Source organism: Sinocyclocheilus rhinocerous, unplaced genomic scaffold (assembly GCF_001515625.1).
Source record: "Sinocyclocheilus rhinocerous isolate Xijiao unplaced genomic scaffold, SAMN03320098_v1.1 scaffold2335, whole genome shotgun sequence".
In the NCBI taxonomy this organism is placed as follows: Eukaryota; Metazoa; Chordata; class Actinopteri; order Cypriniformes; family Cyprinidae; genus Sinocyclocheilus; species Sinocyclocheilus rhinocerous.
In genome coordinates this window covers 280,269-298,265 of record NW_015636844.1, presented here as the reverse complement: position 1 = coordinate 298,265, position 17,997 = coordinate 280,269, and the positions used below count along the sequence as shown (strand labels likewise).

The following is a 17,997-nucleotide window of genomic DNA, read 5'->3' as shown; positions in this document are numbered from 1 at the left end:
GGCCAATCCTTCAAGTCATGTAGGTTGCGAGGTGGCCACCGTGCATCAAACTTTTTGGTCCAGTGCATCCCAAAGTGCTCAATTGGATTGAAATCTGGGCAATGTGGAGGCCAAGGAAACACCTTGAACTCTACATTCCTCAAATCATTCCAGAGCAATGTGTGCTTTGTGGCAGGATGCATTATCCTGCTGAAAGAGGCCACAGCCACCAGGGAATACCATTTCCATGTGCATGGTCTGCAACAATGCTTAGGTAGGTGGTACGTGTCAAAGTAACATCTACATGGATGGCAGGACCCAAGGTTTCCCAGCAGAACATTGCCCAAAGCATCACACTGCCTCTGCCGCTTGCCTTCTTCCCATAGTGCATCCTGGTGCCATGTGTTCCCCAGGTAAGCAACGCCAACGCACCCGGCCATCCACGTGATGTAAAAGAAAACATGATTTATCAGACCAGTCCACCTTCTTCGATTGCTCCGAGGTCCAGTTCTGATGCTCACGTGCCCACTGTTGGCACCTTCAGTGGTGGACAGGGGTCAGCATGGGCACCCAGAATGGTCTGCGGCTATGCATCCCCATTAGCAACAAACTGTGATGCACTGTGTTTTCTGACACCTTTCCATCAGAACCAGCATTACCTTCTTGAACAATCTGAGCTACAGTAGCTCATCAATGAGCCTTGGCCGCCCATGACCCTGTCGCCGGTTCACCACTGTTCCTTCCTTGTACCACTTTTGATAGATACTGACCACTGCAGACCGGGAACCCCCACAAGAGCTGCAGTTTTGGAGATGCTCTGACCTAGCCATCACAATTTGGCCCTTGTCAAACTCGCTCAAATCTTTATGCTAGCCCATTTTTCCTGCTTCTAACATCAAATTTGAGCACAAAATGTTCACTTGCTGCCTATTTGACCTGTTTCACCTGTCAGTAGTCATAATGCTATGTCTGATTGGTGTGTATATATATATATATATATATATATATATATATACACGTGTGCTTAATTTATTTGTTCATATGGCAAAATAGCAATATCGTGAAATATTGTTACACTTTAAAAGAACTGTTTGTTGTTTTAATATATTTTAAAATGTAATTTATTCCCGTAATGCTAAGCTGAATTTTTAGCAGCCATTATTCCAGGCTTCAGTGTCACATGTTCCTTCAGAAATCATTCTAATTTACTGATTTGATGCTCAAGAAACGTTTAATTGCCTAATATTTCTGTAGAAACTGTGATACATTTTTCTCAAGATTCTTTGATGTATGGAATGTTCAAAAGTTAAAAAAATATTACAGACCTCAAACTTTATGTTAGTGTATATGTCATATTCTGTATAATAGAATCAAATCTTATTTTGATACTTAAACTATAATGTGGCACCATGATGATTAAGTTGTATATGACTTTGCCATAAGCATGCTGAAAGGCCACAGAAGTGAGCAGCCCTTCTAAGAATAGAACTATAAAATGCTAAAATAAAAATAGGACAAAAACCACTGCAAGCTGGAAATGACATTAGCCGCCTGGGTATTTACAAAGTGATGCTAAACCATCTCTAATCTCTCAACCTAACTTGTTATTCACTAAATCTCTTCACATTAACCTTAGAAAGTCTTTCTTAGCCGACTGTACTTGCTAGTATCAGATGTCAATGTTCTATAAATACAGATCGATCTGCATTTCTGGGCAGTATGATTTTCCAAAATGCAAACAGCCGCGCAGGCCTACTGATTCTTCATCTAATGCTGCATGCTGCCTCCATCAAAGAGAATATTTAATTCATGAATATTACATTGGAGAAATATAGAGCAGTGGTGCTTCATACGGCATGTGGCTCAAGCTCACACAGCATACTGATGCTTGTGAAATCCAGCACTCGTTTACTCTCATTTTTTAAGAGAGAACATGCAAGTCAAACAGAATAACAAATGCATTTGTCTGGGTAGTAAAGAGAGAGATAGATACCTTCATTGTGTGAATACAGAGTTATTGTACCAGCCCCTAATGATCTGAAACAGTCCAGGGTTCCACACTTGCACTTAGCTGGAGCTATTTAGACTGAAAAGGTCTATTTTTGGATTTGCATCTGAGCACATTCTCACAATTTAAATGTCTCTCATCTAGCAAAGACTATTTCGCATTGGCACATGCCAACATGCTCTGCTTATGGTCCCATTACAAACTAGTAAATTTGTCCCCCCCCCTGTCCAAACAATTTAAATAAATCCCCCAAATTAGGCTTTGATTGGTTCATCACGGCAGAATCATCTGAATTTATTCATTGAATATTGATTGAATACAGGGGAAGGTGTTTCTGGAGACATGCAGAGCAAAGCAAACATTTAAATAATTTTATTGTCATCAGTTAATCCAACACATTTTTTGCACTTAGTACAAATTACACAACCTGAGATGAAGCAAGACGGTAAAGGAATGAAAGAAAACATGGCTAAGGAGCGCTACTTCATGGACCACGATGGAACCCAGACATCATGAGACATGTTTTCTAGGTCTAATTGAATAAAGAAAAAAGTGCAGTTATTACCTGTCTCTGTTTTCAAGAGTGGTGGTTTAAAAAAGAAAAAAGGAAAAAAGGTTAATAATAGTTAAAATAACTCAAAAACGTGAGAAGCGTTTTAGCAAGCTCAAGACCCTTGTGAAAAAGAAGTGCATTTAGCATACTTTTAAAAAGAGTACTTGTTAAAAAAAATTCTATACTTTAAAGGGGTCATCGGATGCCCATTTTCCACAAGTTGATATGATTCTTTAGGGTCTTAATGAAAATTCTGTAACATAGTTTGGTTAAAATTTCTCAATGGTAGTGTAAAAAACACCTTTTCACCCTGTCAAAAACAGCTCTTTTCAGAGCAAGTTGTTTTCTTGCATGCTGCTTTAAATGCAAATGAGCTCTGCTCGCCTCGCCCCTCTCTTCCGAGCCGCCATCTGAGAGACGGTAAACTTTAGCCGCATTCATCGTGAAACTTGCTAACTAGCACATTATTAGGAAAGGCGATTTGTAAAGATTAATTAAAACACCTTACACTCACTTCTGGACGTGAAGCTGGATCAAGAAAGATTTGCGCGAACAAAAGGGGGAAATGATTTAACGAGATTAAAAAAAAACACTGGGTGGATCTTTATCATTATAGGGTGGTTGTGTACACACACTGCCAACACACATTTCAGTTCAAACAGCTTGTAAAAGTGCATGTGGCATCCGATGACCCCTTTAAAATAAATTACTTAAAGAGATGGTACTCCCCAAAAATGTAAATGTCATCATTTACTCACCCTCACGTCTTTCCAAACCTGTATGCATTTCTTTCTTTTGCTGAACACAAAAGGTATTTTGAAGAACGTTGGTAACCAAACAGTTTCCTATACTGACTTCAAATGCCTAGCTTTAGATATGGGTATGATGACAGAATTTCCATATTTGTGTGGACTATCCCTTTAAGTGGCCTTTTATTAATATTACATTATCTGCAAGTACATTTAAACAAAAATACACATTCAGGATATGAAGTACAAGTGCACATTCAATACAATGAAGTGCACTTCTTTTTCACAAGGGGAGCTACTCTACTCTCTAGCCAGTTACAGCTTTTAACAACACACAAATCAAAAACAAAAGCAACACATTTCATGCAAAACATGTCCTATTATAGCTTGGATTGCAAATATTCACCTTCAGTGTCTCTGTGTTTTACAGGAAAACCACAACTAAATTCAAGACAGCTACACTGGGCTTCACTCTAGCAGTAAATTAAAAGAAGCTCTACATTTTCAAAGACCTGCCACTGACCATCATTGAATAAGGAAATATGACTGAACTGAAGGGCTGTACTGGCAATTTTCCAAACTTATACATTTTCTGTTAAATTGTTGTGAACAGTCTGCAGAAATCCAGATTTAATGTATGATACCATTGAAAATGGGAAAAACTGAGGAATTTTAGACCCAGAAATAGAACAAGTGTATAGGTCAGTCTACCTGCCATTGTTGCAGCCCACCCCCCATACATGGATGTTGATTATGGGCTGACAATGTATGAGGCTGCGGTCCACAGGGTCCATTAGACTGAGAGTGTCCTTCTTGAGCACCATCATCATATCCTGACCCTGAACACACACACACACACACACGTATGCTTTTAATAGTTACCATGACCTTCTGTGAGAGCTAAGCTAACTGCGCTAAGATGAGGTAATTTAATATAATTCAAACTGGGTCATAAAATAGTGCATAAACCTTATATAACTTGCTAATGGGTAATTTACCAAAATATATACTGGCAACACTCAGCAGAAAATAACAACAGCACACATACTGACAACACTCAGCAGTATGTAACAACAGCACACTAGTACTGCTATTACACCTGTCTAAATTAATCCAACGGACCTCCAAAGACACTGGTGGGCCCCAGCTAAGCACACCTCATCTATTCTAAGTAATGTATGAGCCCAGGCTGTTCTCACCTCTCCCCAGGCACCCACTGCGTCCCGGCCCTCTGCTTTGCTGTGCGAGAGTTGCTGGATGCAGTTGTTCACTGCCAGACTACTTTTACCAGGGGTCAGTTCCTCCTCAGGGATCTCAACCCAGCCCAGCGAGCGCACAGCAAAACACTGAAAGACAAATGCAGAGTTTTTCCTAACAGCACTCATACTTTAGAAACAATATATATGGCAAAAATAAGTTGACACTTGTTGCTAAATCTCCCTAACACTTCTGGGACGACCATCCACTTTAAAAAAAAAAAAAAAAATGTAAGCTGTAATGTATATTGTGATATTTAAAGTCACATTGTGAGATACAGTCGTAATTATAAGAGATAAAGTTGCAACTGTGAAAAATAAAGTCAAATTGTGATATCATAATTATAAGAAATAAATTTGCAACTACAAGAAATAGTCACAAAAACCAGATCTAAAGTCACAACTATAAAAAAATAGTTTCAATTCAGGAAGTAGTCATATTGTGATATTTAAAGTCAACTGTGAAAGTCAACTGTGAAAAGTCCCATTTGTGAAATATGTAGTCACGCAATTACAAGAAATAGTCACGATTACAGGAAATAGTCATATTGTGATATTTAAAACCACAACTGTAAAATATAAAGCTTCAATTATGACATACATATTGTCAGCAAACAGAAGGAGACAACACAGGTAAATGACGGTCTAACAGTTTATTTACAGGCTTCAGGAGAGGAGCAAGCGATGATCACAGGTGAGATAATATAGTAGATAATCTTGAGCAAAGACTTAGCTGAACAGTCACTGAGGTTGCTTTGCAGGGTGAGGCTGAGTCAACATGCTGGGAGGAAGACAGAAGATGATGGCAGATGACTGGGATGGATTCAACAAACAGGTAGGCAGAGCAGGTAAGTAGCCAGGTAAGTTGATGTACGCTAGTGAACAACAATACCAGACACTGAGGTAATGATGGGAAGATGGCTTTAAACTGTGACTTGATTGGTGCTGACAGGTGAAGTGCATCAGAATTCTGGTGTTTGTGAATGAGTGGGCGGAGCTGAAGGATCTGGCATTGCTGGTGACTCTGTGACAGTAAACTGGCTCCAGATGCCCACATGATGCGGCAACGAGGACAGCCATGGCCCTGGGTGCAGGACTGTCAGGATTGAGTGTGGAACTCCGTCAATAGGGCAGGTACAAGGATGTCGTCACCCCTGATCTCTCTTCTGGGATGCATCCTTCCCAGTCAACAAGATATTCCAGACGGCCGCCTTGTTGTGTGTTGTTCCTCTGTAATTCCTGGAGGAGGTGTTAAGTCAGGCTCGCCAGATCCTGTGGGAGGAGAGACCAAAGGGTTAGTGAACGGATTGAGGAGGGAGACGTGAAAGGTAGGTGCAATGCGGTAGTGAGAGGTTAAATCGACTTGATAAGTGACATCATTTATCTGCCTTCTGATGGTGAAGGGATCTATGTAGCAGGGACTCAGCTTATGATTAGGCAGTCGGAGACAGATGTCCCTGATGGAAAGCCAGACCCTTTGACCCGGATGGTACTGGGGAGCATTGGAGTAGTGAGTATCGGCCTGGCTTTTATGTTTCAGAACTGCCTGTTGCAGGTGGACATGTGCTGAATCCCGACCCTCTTGCTCTCCTGGAACCAGTGGTTCACATCTGGAAGGTCCAATGGCTCACCTGACCAGGGAAACAGGGGCGGGTGGAAGCCGAGTATGCACTGGAAAGGTGTCAGGCTGGTAGTACTTTGCCATAGGGAGTTCTGTGCATACACGGCCCAGGGCAGGAAACGGCTCCAGCTGTGCTGGTGGCCATGGCAGTAGGATCTCAGGTATCTCCCAATCTCTTGGATCTTACGCTCAGTCTGACCATTAGTTTGGGGATGATATCCAGATGATAAAATGACAGAAACTCAGAGGAGTTTGAAGAAGTCTTGCCAGACAGAATGTTGAAAGAGGAGTTCTGCGGTCTCGAAGGTGGTGGGTAGTCCTTTCAGAGGTATGAGTTTGCAGGCCTTTGAGTATCTGTCTACGACCATCAGGATGCAGGTATGGGAGTTGGAAGGAGGAAGATCAGTCACAAAATCCACCCTTGTGGCAGGTGTCGGGGAGTCTTGAAGATGGCGCAGACTGAGCAGCTCTTGGGAATTGGGAGAATTCCCAAGCCATGTTGGGCCACCAGTGGCGATTTTGGAGGAGCGAGGGTGTTTGCTGGCTGCCTGGGCGTCCAGAGCCCAGAGATGAATGTACTGAGTCCAGAAGGGTTAGACGTAAGGATGATGGACCTTCCCTTCTGGACCTCTCGGCAGAGCAGTTCCAGAGCGAGTGGCTTACGTGATCTGGTCGTCAAGGGACCACTGGATGGGACACACAATAATGGCTGGAGGGAGGATGGGTTCCGGAGGAGTCCTCGGGGTGATGGAGACAGGAGAGTGCGTCTGCTCTTTGATTCTATGATCTGGGCCGGTAAGTGACTGTAAAGTTGAAGCAGGTGAAGAAAAAAGTCCAGCAGGCTTGTCAGGGGTTGGGACGTTTAACATCGCAAAGATATTCCAGATCACGGTGATCAGTTATTACTTTGAAAGGGTGTTTGGCTCCCACCAGTCAGTGTTGCCACTCCTCTAGTGCAAGCTTGATAATTAGGAGATCCCAGATTCCGATGTCATAGTTTTGCTCCACCGGGGATAGTTTCTTGCAGTAGAAGGCACATGGATGGAGGATGGGAGGATCTCCGTGACATTGGGACAGGACTGCTTCTACCCTGACTGTGGAAGCAACTACTTCGACAATGAAAGGGAGTTGTTGGTCTGGGTGTGCCAGAGTAGAAGCTATGCATAAGGCTTCCTTGAGCTGATGGAGGGCGTTGATGGCATCGGGCATCCAGGATGGAGACTTGGACTTATTCCTGAGGAGTGAGGTGAGAGATGCACAGATCTGGCTGAAGTTGGAGATGAATCGGCGATAGAAATTGGCAAAACCTAGGAAACGCTGGAATTCCTTGGTAGTAGGTTGAGGCCAATCTCTGACAGCTTGTACCTTCCTCTGGTCCATGTGAATGCCATGATGGTCAATGATGTAACCGAGGAATGGGATGGTATCACGGTGGAACTCACACTTCTCCAGTTGAGGTACAGATGGTGCTCTGTCAACTTCTGAAGGACCTGTGTCATGTGGTGGTGATGTTCGGCCAAGTTCCGGGAGTAGATGAGGATGTTGTCAATGTACACAATCACAAAGCGGTGGAGGTACTCTCGGAACACCTCATTCATGAATCCCTGGAAGACCGAGGGTGAGTTGGAGAGGCCATATGACATCACCTGATATTCATAGTGGCCTGATGGTGTTACGAATGTGGTCTTCCATTCATCACCCTTGCGGATTCGAAGATGCAAGCACCACATAGCTGTTCTAGGGTGGCAGGGACCAGAGGAAGTGAATACTGGTAATTGACCGTCTTTTAATTCAGGACCCAGCAATCAATGCAGGGCCTCAAGCCTCCATCCTTCTGACCGATGAAAAAGAAACTGTATGCAGCTGGTGAAGTAGAAGGGCGGATGAACCCGTTTGAGAGCCTCCTCGATGTACTCCTCCATGGCCTTCTGTTCTGGGATGGACAGTGTAAATTCTACCCTTCGGCAGCGTGGCCCCAGGCAGCAAGTCAAATGCACAGTCCCATGGCCTATGAGGTGGTAATTCCGTGGCTGCTTCTGAGGTTTCTGGACTATCAATTGTGGTAGAAAAGATAGCCACCTTCCTTGTCGTGAATGATGGTTGTTATACGGGAGGTGCAGATGATTTCTCAACAGAGGATATACAGTTTTGGATGCAATCATCACTCCATTGTAGGATCTTACCAGTGTTCTACTTCACCTTAGGGGAATGTTCAGTCAACCAAGAGCATTCCAGGATGATGTCGGCAGTTGAACCCTCCAGCACCAGAAAGGAGATGGGCTCTTGATTCAGATAACTGATGCGGAGTGTGATGGTGGGTGAGCAGTACTGGATTTTGCCTTTGCCCAGCGGTTTTGCCAGTATAGTGTGAATGTTTAAAGGTTGAGAACAGGTTTTCCTCTTGAGGTTGAGTTGTCAAAGAAGGTTCAGCGAGATGAAGTTCCCAGCAGATCCCAAGTCGAGCAGGGCTTGCACTGAAATAGATCGCTTGGCAGTGGTTACCAGTACGGTAGTACGAGTTAATGGAGCAATCATGGGTTGTAACTGAAGGATACTCACTGCTGGGCATGGTGGACGGGCAGGACAGGTGCATATCAGATGCCCCGCTGCTCCACAGTACAGACAGAACACGTTATTCATTCTCTGTTGATGCTGTGAGTGAGATGGTAAGAGTCAACTTGCATTGGTTCTGGTGCTGGAGGTGATAGCCACTGGTTGCCACTAGAGTGCGGAATTGCAGTGCGTAGTCACTCACAGTGGATTGGCCTTGGCATAGCCAGAAGAGTTGATCGTTGATGGACAGAACAAAAGGACATAAGCAATCTTAGCTCTCTCACTGGGGAATAGTCGCGGCTGCATGTCGAAGAAGAAATCCGCTGCATTCCTCCACCTCACCAGAGTACGTCGCTAGACGGGCCATGGGACTGGCAGAGGCAGATAGTGAAGGAGTGAAGGAGAGGTGGTGAGAGGTTGAAGGGCTAAGATAAGGGCTAGATAATCTTGAGCAAAGACTTAGCTGAACAGTCACTGAGGTTGCTTTGCAGGGTACGACTGAGTCAACGTGCTGGGAGGAAGACAGAAGATGATGGCAGACGACTGGGATGGATTCGACGAATAGGTAGGTAGAGCAGATAAGTAGCCAGGTAAGTTGATGCATGCTAGTGAACAACAAGAACAGACACTGGGGTGATGATGGGAAGGTGGCTTTATATGGTGACTTGATTGGTGCTGACAGGTGAAATGCATCAGAATTCTGGTGAATGTGAACAAGTGAGCGGAGCTGAAGGATCTGGCGTTGCTGGTGATTCTCTGACCAAATGTGTAGTTATACAATTACAAGAAATAAAGTTGCAATTACAAGAAATAATGCCACAATTGTGAGAAAAGCCACAGCTATAAGAAATACACAATTACAAGAAATGAAGTTATATTGTGATATTTAAAGTCACAACTGTGAAATATAAAGCCTCAACTGTGACATATTTAGTCATGAATTACAAGAAATAAATTTACAATTACAATAAATGAAATCATATTGTGATATTTAATGTCACAACTATGACATATATTGTCAAAATTGTGAGACATGATTTCACAACTATAAGAAATAAAGGGCCAGATTTACTAAAAGCTTGCGCCAGTGCAAACCGTCTTTTGGCGTTAAAATAGTACTGTCAGGATTCACTAAAGATGAGCAGTGAAGAATTAGCGTTGAAAAGGCATGGACACAGTTATTTTTGCACCTGACCTTATTGAATATGCATGTGTAGGAGTTTCCCTTTCAGATGCAAAATTTATGGGAGGAGATTACTGGTAGTTTGGAATTGAGCTCTCATGCTAATTTGCCCTGTTTAGTAAATCTGGCCCAAAGTTTTTGTTTATTAATCTGAATTGGAAATAACCTTCAATACCAAACTCTTTAATTAGACTGGTGGCGTTGCATACATTTGGCCTGCAGTTCATGTTGACATTCTGGACAACATCTATTTAGATGTTTTATATTGTCATACCTAAATATTTCTTAAAAGCATCTGCTAAATGACTACTTGCTTACTATCAAATGTGACTCACAGTACACACATTACAGCAACAAGCTCCTGTAAGCATCCTGGGGTTAAGTGTCTTTCTAAAAGCCTGTTTCCACCGCAGGAACTTTCCCCAGGAACCAGGGACTTTGGGGCAGTACTCGGTGTGTTTCCACCACAGGAACCTGGATCTAAATAAATAAATCCGGATAAAAATGTACTACCTGCTCGCGAGGTAGTACTTTTTCAAATGTCCGGAAATTTCAGGGGGTGGGATTGACTGGTTGAGTTCACGCAGAATTTGGATTGGTTGACTCTACGCAGCATTGTATTTAAACCACCATTTTTAAAAGTCTGTTGTGGTGCAGTGCTGAGGATGAAATCCAGCGGGAACTGGAAACGGTGACAAAAAAAAAATATGATTGTCCGTCGCTTTGTATGATTATGTTATCATTGTTCGACATTAGCACCCCCTCCTGAACTGGGAGGAGCAATCGCGCGCAGTCCTACGTCACCAGACTATTTGCCTAACCTTCACGGTACTTTAGGCCGTGATGGAAACGCAGACAGCAACAGGTCTGGGGATAAAAAGTTCCCGGGACAAATTGTTCCAGGTAATTTCAGTGTAATAGCGGCTTAAGAGGCACACTGATGATTGTCCATTACTCACTCCTAGGAATCAAACCAGCAAGCTAACGTTTACCAGCCTGGTGACTGATGAAAGTCAAAATATTTTGTACAGAGTATATATATATGACCCAGCCTATAAGGATCATTTTACACAGACTCAATAAAGCTGAGTCTTAAAATTGCATCTCTTGTGCTTTAAGAGGTCATTGCCCTCCACCCCCACCCTCTATATACACTCCACCAACACACACGCACATATACACCCTACTGCATCACTAAACATGCCCTGATTGATGCTCCTTTCCAACTCTGACCTTTCACCCTCAGTGGTTACCTCATGATGTGCTCTGATTTTTGTGGGGCACAGTGACTAATAGCAGAGAAAACAGTAATACATTTTACATGTTGAACTGTATTAGGGCATCACACAGCAAGATTCTACCTTGGAGTCGGGATCCATGTTGACACAGAAATTCTCTTCCTGCCATGAGGGCCTGAATCAGAGCAAGAGAGCACATCATTATGATAATGACTCATAATTAAATACTGGGCTCATTTGAACAGAAAAAAAAGGAATACAAATTAAGCATTGAGATGCTGAACACTTGGTTATTTTTCTGTTTGGTGTTCTATTGAAAGCACTTTCATCTATGCTCTAGAAAAGGCTATTCAGACCGCTGGGGTAGTTTGTCCTGTAAACAAGAAACAGCTCCTATAATTATCACTCTCAGCTTTGTGCATAGATTCTTATGAACAAGTCACAGCATTTTGAGCGTACTTCCTTCCTGTAATGAACAGTGGTCTCGCAAAGGAAAATGATGTAGTATAGAACTATAAAATGAAAAGCCCTTGACTGGGTCTTTGTCTCAACAAAACAAAATAAAATAAAATAAAATAAAAATGGATAATTACATTCAACAGAATATTATTTAAAAAATTAGTATTTGAGTACAGTTATTGATATTGTTGATTTATTCTGGAAGTCTGGAGGGCACACTTTCAACTTTCCACACTTTCTTCATCTCATGAGAAACAAATAATAATAAAATAAATTAAAATAAATGAACATTTATTAAAGCTATATAATACATTAAACACATTACGCTAAATGTTTAATTTAACTGAATTTTAAGTGAAAAATAAATTATTCACCTTTATTCTGCTCAAGTACACAAACAGTGCTCTTTAACATATACTGAGGACAGAAACTTAATACACCAGAATCTAATGTTGCCCTCTGCCGTGTTACACTGCCTCAAGGTGCTGACAAAATAAATGAAGGTAATTGCATTGCCTGTTGCTGTCAATAATTCCCAAACAACTTAGCAGCAGCCAATCTCAGCTCTCCAAACAAATTCAGTAGAAAGGTCAGTCAATGACAAACCTGACACTTAATAAAGGCATGTTCCAGCCTGTTAAATGAATGTGTGTACAGTATTTTGTCCTTCATTGGCAAAGACCCTATTTAGCACCACAAAGTGGAGAGAAACTCTTCTTATTGTTCTTATTGTCAATTCCCCAGGTGAGTGCTCACTTTTGTTCGAGCATTAGTGTGACTGGGGCCTCATGGCCTGGTATCAGACTGTTTGGAGGTTAGCCAAAGACAAAACGGCCTATTTTACTCTCCATCTCACAGTTGTACAGGCCACACCTGACTGGCTGTCTAAAGCAGGGCCGCTTTTGTCATTTCCACTAGCAGCCAGCGGAACCGACATCTGTTCACACAACTCCAGGTGGGTAATATCATTTTGAGGAATAAGAATGTGTTGGTTCAATTAAATGTCTACTGGCTTCATTAGAGGACAAAACAAATGGGAAAACAGAGAGAAAAGTTTTTTTTCTTTTCATTTCCAGAGCACCAGACGGATAATTTGGCCTAGCTTATGTTTGTTTCTGGCTGCTAAGCTGTGCCAGAGTTTTATTTGCATCAAGGATGCAAATTGACATAGTCCATGGCTAATGTGTTACTACACCCAGCACATTGAATCAATTGCAACAAATTAGTTGGCGACACATTTTACCAAATAATTTCGTGGCTGTGGACACATTTTAACAAATTATTCAGTAGTATAAAAATAACTTCTGGTAAAGACATGTCCTTAATGCATGGGTGTCAGAAGCAACAAAAATGTGGGTGGGTCCAACATAGTGTAAGTGTAACTGTAAATCAATGCTGCTACAAAGACTATATGATTTGACTGACGGCGCTCTGAAAAGTGAACAGGTATATGCAATGAATTAGAGACGGTAAAAGTGAGTGGGTCCAATATCATTGGTCTTAAAAAGTGGGTGGGTCTTGACCCACCCACATTAAATGGTTCCAATGCCCATGCCCTAATGTCTTCCATAAAATGTATGCAGATACAGTGGTGTGAAAAAGTGTTGGCCCCCTTCTTAATTTCTTATTTTTTTGCATGTTTGTCACACTTTAATGTTTCAGATCATCAAACAAATTTAAATATTAGTAAAAGATAACACAAGTGAACACAACATGCAGTTTTTAAGTTTTATGGGTTTGCGCTCTCACTCTAATTTTCTCTGTTTAGTAAATCTAGCCCTAGAAATAAAATAAATAAATATATAAATAAACAATCATGGATATCTCATCTCATTGGTTATTGATATTTTTTAAATAAAATAAAAGATGTCTGTTGTAGCACTCAACAGTCTCTTTGTTCTCACATAATAAAATATTTTAACTAAAAGTCAAGATGCAGTGTAATAAGTGGAATGTTTTACAGCCATTCATTATCCTGAAACAACATTCCAATCATACAACCATTTCTATTGAACTGAACTCTTACAATTAGAGGAAAATTGCTGATAACAAGCCCATAATCCTAATCCTATAAAAAGGATTTTATTCCAACAAGGATGTTAAAGGGTTAGTTCACCCAAAAATGAAAATTAGGTTTTATTTCACTTCTTTTGGACTGAAGCACTGCAACACCCGCTGACTGCAATGATAGAGCTTGGAATAGCCAGGATAATTTTTTATCTAACTCCGACTGGATTCGTCTGAAAGAAGAAAGTCATATACACCTAGGATGGCTCTGGGGTGAGTATAACACAGCCTAATTTTCATTTTTGGGTGAACTAACCCTTTAACTAAGAACATTTCCAACTTGGTTAAATCGCATTAAGCTTCACACACTTTGCTTTACAAGCTTTAATGTCTAGTTTCAGAGATATATCTGCAGCCTGTCCTCAGCTGTACAGTCACCCAGCGCAGGTGTGATTCGCTCACCTTTCACTCAGAGAGGGCAGAGGGTTTTCAGTCAGTCTGCCTCCTGATTCCCGCCTGCCATCTGCTGCAGTCTGAAGAAGTCAAGAGTAAAGGGACAGCTAACAAAAACATTCACAAAGCCACATGAACACACACACACATTTGTGGTTTACGGGGACTCTCCATAAGCGTAATGGTTTTTATACTGTACAAACTGTATTTTCTATCGCCCTACACCTAAACCTACCCCTTACAGAAAACTACTGGCAATTTTTTAATTTCATAAAACACCATTTTGTATGTTTTTTAAGCCTTTTGTTTAACGGGGACACAGGAAGTGTCCTCATAAACCATGTTTACGTTGTAGTACCCATGTCATTATACACATTTGTGTCCTCATAAACCATATATATCATATATATATATTGCTTGGTTGGAACAGCAGCAATGCTAATTATGTCTCTATTTGAGTTGCTTTGCAATGATTTGTATCGTGAAAAGCGCTGTACAAATAAACTTGATACTTGAATTGAATATAACAGTACACACACACACACACAAATAGATCAGAGTATCTCACCTTGATCTGGCTGGAAGTGATGCCATTAATGGCATTTTGTTCCTCCTCTGTGCTGTAGGAGGGATGCTGCCACTGGGTGGTGCCTGTGGGCACGTGCCAGTAATAGGTGCCAGTGCTGTCACGTATAGTGCGCCATCCTGGAGGCAGATCTGAGTCCAGCTCCAGACTCTGATCGTTCCAGATGTTATCTGCACAGAGATTGAATTTCTGGATTAATCTGCATCTTAAATGATATGCTATTAGGATTGCACATGCATGCTAACTTGAGGACAGCACACACAGATTATTGTAAAAGTGCTATATTACAATTCCCACCAAGTAACACAGAGCCAGCAGCCTTTACACACACACACACACACTAAGATTCAATGAGGCATACACACCCCGAGGTGCAGTCACCGTGCTCAGATCTACTCGTGAGAGACAGACCAGGCCCTAATCTGCCCACATGACATACAGCCTAAAATGAGATCAAAACTAAAAGCATCTCTCTCTTATTAAAAAAGGGCTGGACTAATTTTCATTTCCATTATCTTCTCCCTGTCTTTCAGACATTTCATACAGTTTTGGTCAAATTTTACATACACCTTGCAGAATCTGCAAAATGTTAATTATTTTACTAAGAGGGATCATACAAAATATGTGTTATTTCTTATTTAGTACTGGCCTGAATATGATATTTTACATAAAATATGTTTACATATTGTCCACAAAACAAAATAATAGCTGATTTTATAAAATGTTATATTACCCCGTTCAAAAGTTTACATATGCTTGATGATTTTTGTTTTGTGATGGTTGTTTATGAATCCCTTTATTCTTCAGAAAAATCCTCTAGGTCCCACAGATTCTTTGGTTTTCCAGGTTCTTTTGCGTATTTGAACCCTTTCCATCAGTGACTGTATAATTGTATAATGAGACTGTATAATGAAATCCATCTTTTCATCAGTTGTGGTGACCAGAAATTCACATTAAAAGATACGGTGAGAATGCTTTAGAAATTATCAGACAGACTTTTGTTGTCTGTATATTTTAAGAGTTATAATAACCATGATGAATCAGAGTTTAGCCACACAGTCCACAAATTGTTTACAAAATTTTATCTGTACATTATATAGCTCATTATTAGTAAATTATATAATTTATAATTTTTACTTAAAAAAAAACGTACATTTTACAGTGCTGTACAGTAAATTTACATTTACATGCAATTTTAAACCTTCTAGATTTTTTCACTTTATATGGTAAGATAGCTTACAACCAATTGGCAGGTTTTTACTGTAGCATTTTCAAATTATTTTCCTGTTAAAATAACAAAAGTTTTTACAGCTTTTATGTGTGTCAAAGTGATCTTGTCACGTTTCCTGATGATTTAGTGCTTCAGGCATAGGGCTACTGGCAGAACTGCAAGCAGGAAAGAGCAGCTGTGTCTGCTGAATTATATTTGCCTGAATTTATCTCTAGCCTGAGAGAATCATTTAACACAATGCATCTGGAGATTTCTGTCCACTCTCACAAATAACACAATGCAGAGGGCTGGAGGGGATGTTTGGGGGAGAAAACAACACTGTAAATGTGTGTGTGCAGTACTAGAACTGGGTCAGCAGTGACACGAGATTGCTTGGACACGAGTAAGAGTTGCCTCTGGCATTCAATGACACAGCAAGACAGAAAGAGAGTCTCATACTGACATTTCACAAATGTAATTTGCCTTATGAAAGCTGGAGGGGATGTTTGGGGGAGAAAACAACACTGTAAATGTGTGTGTGCAGTACTAGAACTGGGTCAGCAGTGACACGAGATTGCTTGGACACGAGTAAGAGTTGCCTCTGGCATTCAATGACAGCAAGACAGAAAGAGAGTCTCATACTGACATTTCACAAATGTAATTTGCACATGAATTTTCATGTGCTGCCTTTAAAAAACTTACATTTTAATTGTTAATTTGTTGCAGAAACTATTGTGTTTACTATACACAGGTCAGGATAGTTTTATGCACACACATCAGTGTATGAGTGACACACCCACACCCATACATGTATATATATTTTACAATTATTAAAAGCTACATCTGTTTTTCAATTTATAAATAAACTTGCTATTTTAAAGGCGTTTCTCTGACAAAGGGTCTCCATCATTTACTGTAAATGACATTCTGGCTACACTGTAAATGCAAACATAAATAAATTTAAAAATTATAAAAAAGATATAACATTTTATCAATAAATTGGTCTTTTAGTAACAGATACTAAGAAATGTATATTACTCTGAATCTACATAACAATATTCCTCCAAATTTAGCCTAAAGGTGCAGTCACATTTACCAATGTTATGTGAATTCTGTGAATTTATTAAAATTTTTTGGTGAACATTTCAGTCAGAATCCTCATGGTCAGGAATTCTGTGTGAGGGCAAAAGATCTTCCCACTTAGATTTCACATCGGGTTCAGTTGGTCATGCGAATTTGGCAAGTTGACCAACAGAAAGCTTCTTGATTTGAAACTGTATATCGCTACAATATTGTCAATAGACATTATACCCTTTGTGCAAGTGACTGTCTTTATGAATGGGTAATCATGAATCACTGACTCACTAGATTCGTTTAAAAACCCTCCGTTCATTCATAAACTAAACACCGCTGTGTTTGAATGGAGATGCGCTGTGTCTTTGTTTTAAACTATTTTCGACGGCGAAATAGAACAAAATCAGACAATAGTGTTATAGTCAGACAATGTAAGTCACTTAATATTAACTTCTTGTTTATTGAATTGTATTGTATTAAATCAGTATCACATTTACAAACTCCCTTAAAAATCATTAAAGGGGTCATCGGATGCCCATTTTCCACAAGTTGATATGATTCTTTAGGGTCTTAATGAAAAGTCTGTAACATAGTTTGGTTCAAATTTCTCAATGGTAGTGTAAAAAACACCTTTTTACCCTGTCAAAAACAGCTCTTTTCAGAGTAAGCCGTTTTGTAGCATTTTCCTTTAAATGTTAATGAGCTCTGCTGACCCCGCCCCTCTCTTCCGAGCTGCTCTCTGAGGGACTGTTACTTGCTGAAACTTGCTAATTAGCATATTATTATGAAAGTCGATTTGCAAAGATTCATTACAAAACATTATACTCACTTCTTCTGTAGATGAGGCTGGATCACGAATGATTCACTCAAACATAGACGCATTTATGTAGATCAGGGCGCATTCCCTTCAGAAACAATGTAATCCACTGCGAGTTCAGCGGCTCAGATGTCGGGAGTAAATGACGACTGCTATGTTCGTTCATTATTACATCCAACAACAGAACACCTCAATCGCTTAGGAGTCATTCTTGTCTACATCTGCTCCGGCAGTGAAACAATGGCGGACTG

At 40.6% G+C, this 17,997-nt stretch overlaps 1 protein-coding gene across 3 annotated transcripts in view; it reads right to left on the bottom strand.

Annotated features, from left to right (window-relative positions):
* The window catches only part of LOC107748112 (amyloid beta A4 precursor protein-binding family B member 3-like), a 37,929-nt gene that overhangs the window by 5,060 nt on the left and 14,872 nt on the right, over positions 1 to 17,997 (bottom strand). For 2 of the 3 annotated variants that reach the window (XM_016562770.1, XM_016562772.1), the window contains exons 2-7: positions 14,628 to 14,815; positions 14,069 to 14,139; positions 11,264 to 11,315; positions 4,489 to 4,635; positions 4,001 to 4,128; positions 2,553 to 2,558 (exon numbers count right to left, since the gene is read on the bottom strand). In XM_016562770.1, coding sequence (XP_016418256.1) covers positions 2,553 to 2,558; positions 4,001 to 4,128; positions 4,489 to 4,635; positions 11,264 to 11,315; positions 14,069 to 14,139; positions 14,628 to 14,815 — 592 coding nt within the window. The remainder of the gene's footprint in view (positions 1 to 2,552; positions 2,559 to 4,000; positions 4,129 to 4,488; positions 4,636 to 11,263; positions 11,316 to 14,068; positions 14,140 to 14,627; positions 14,816 to 17,997) is intronic. The other variant, XM_016562771.1, reaches the window with a different exon arrangement.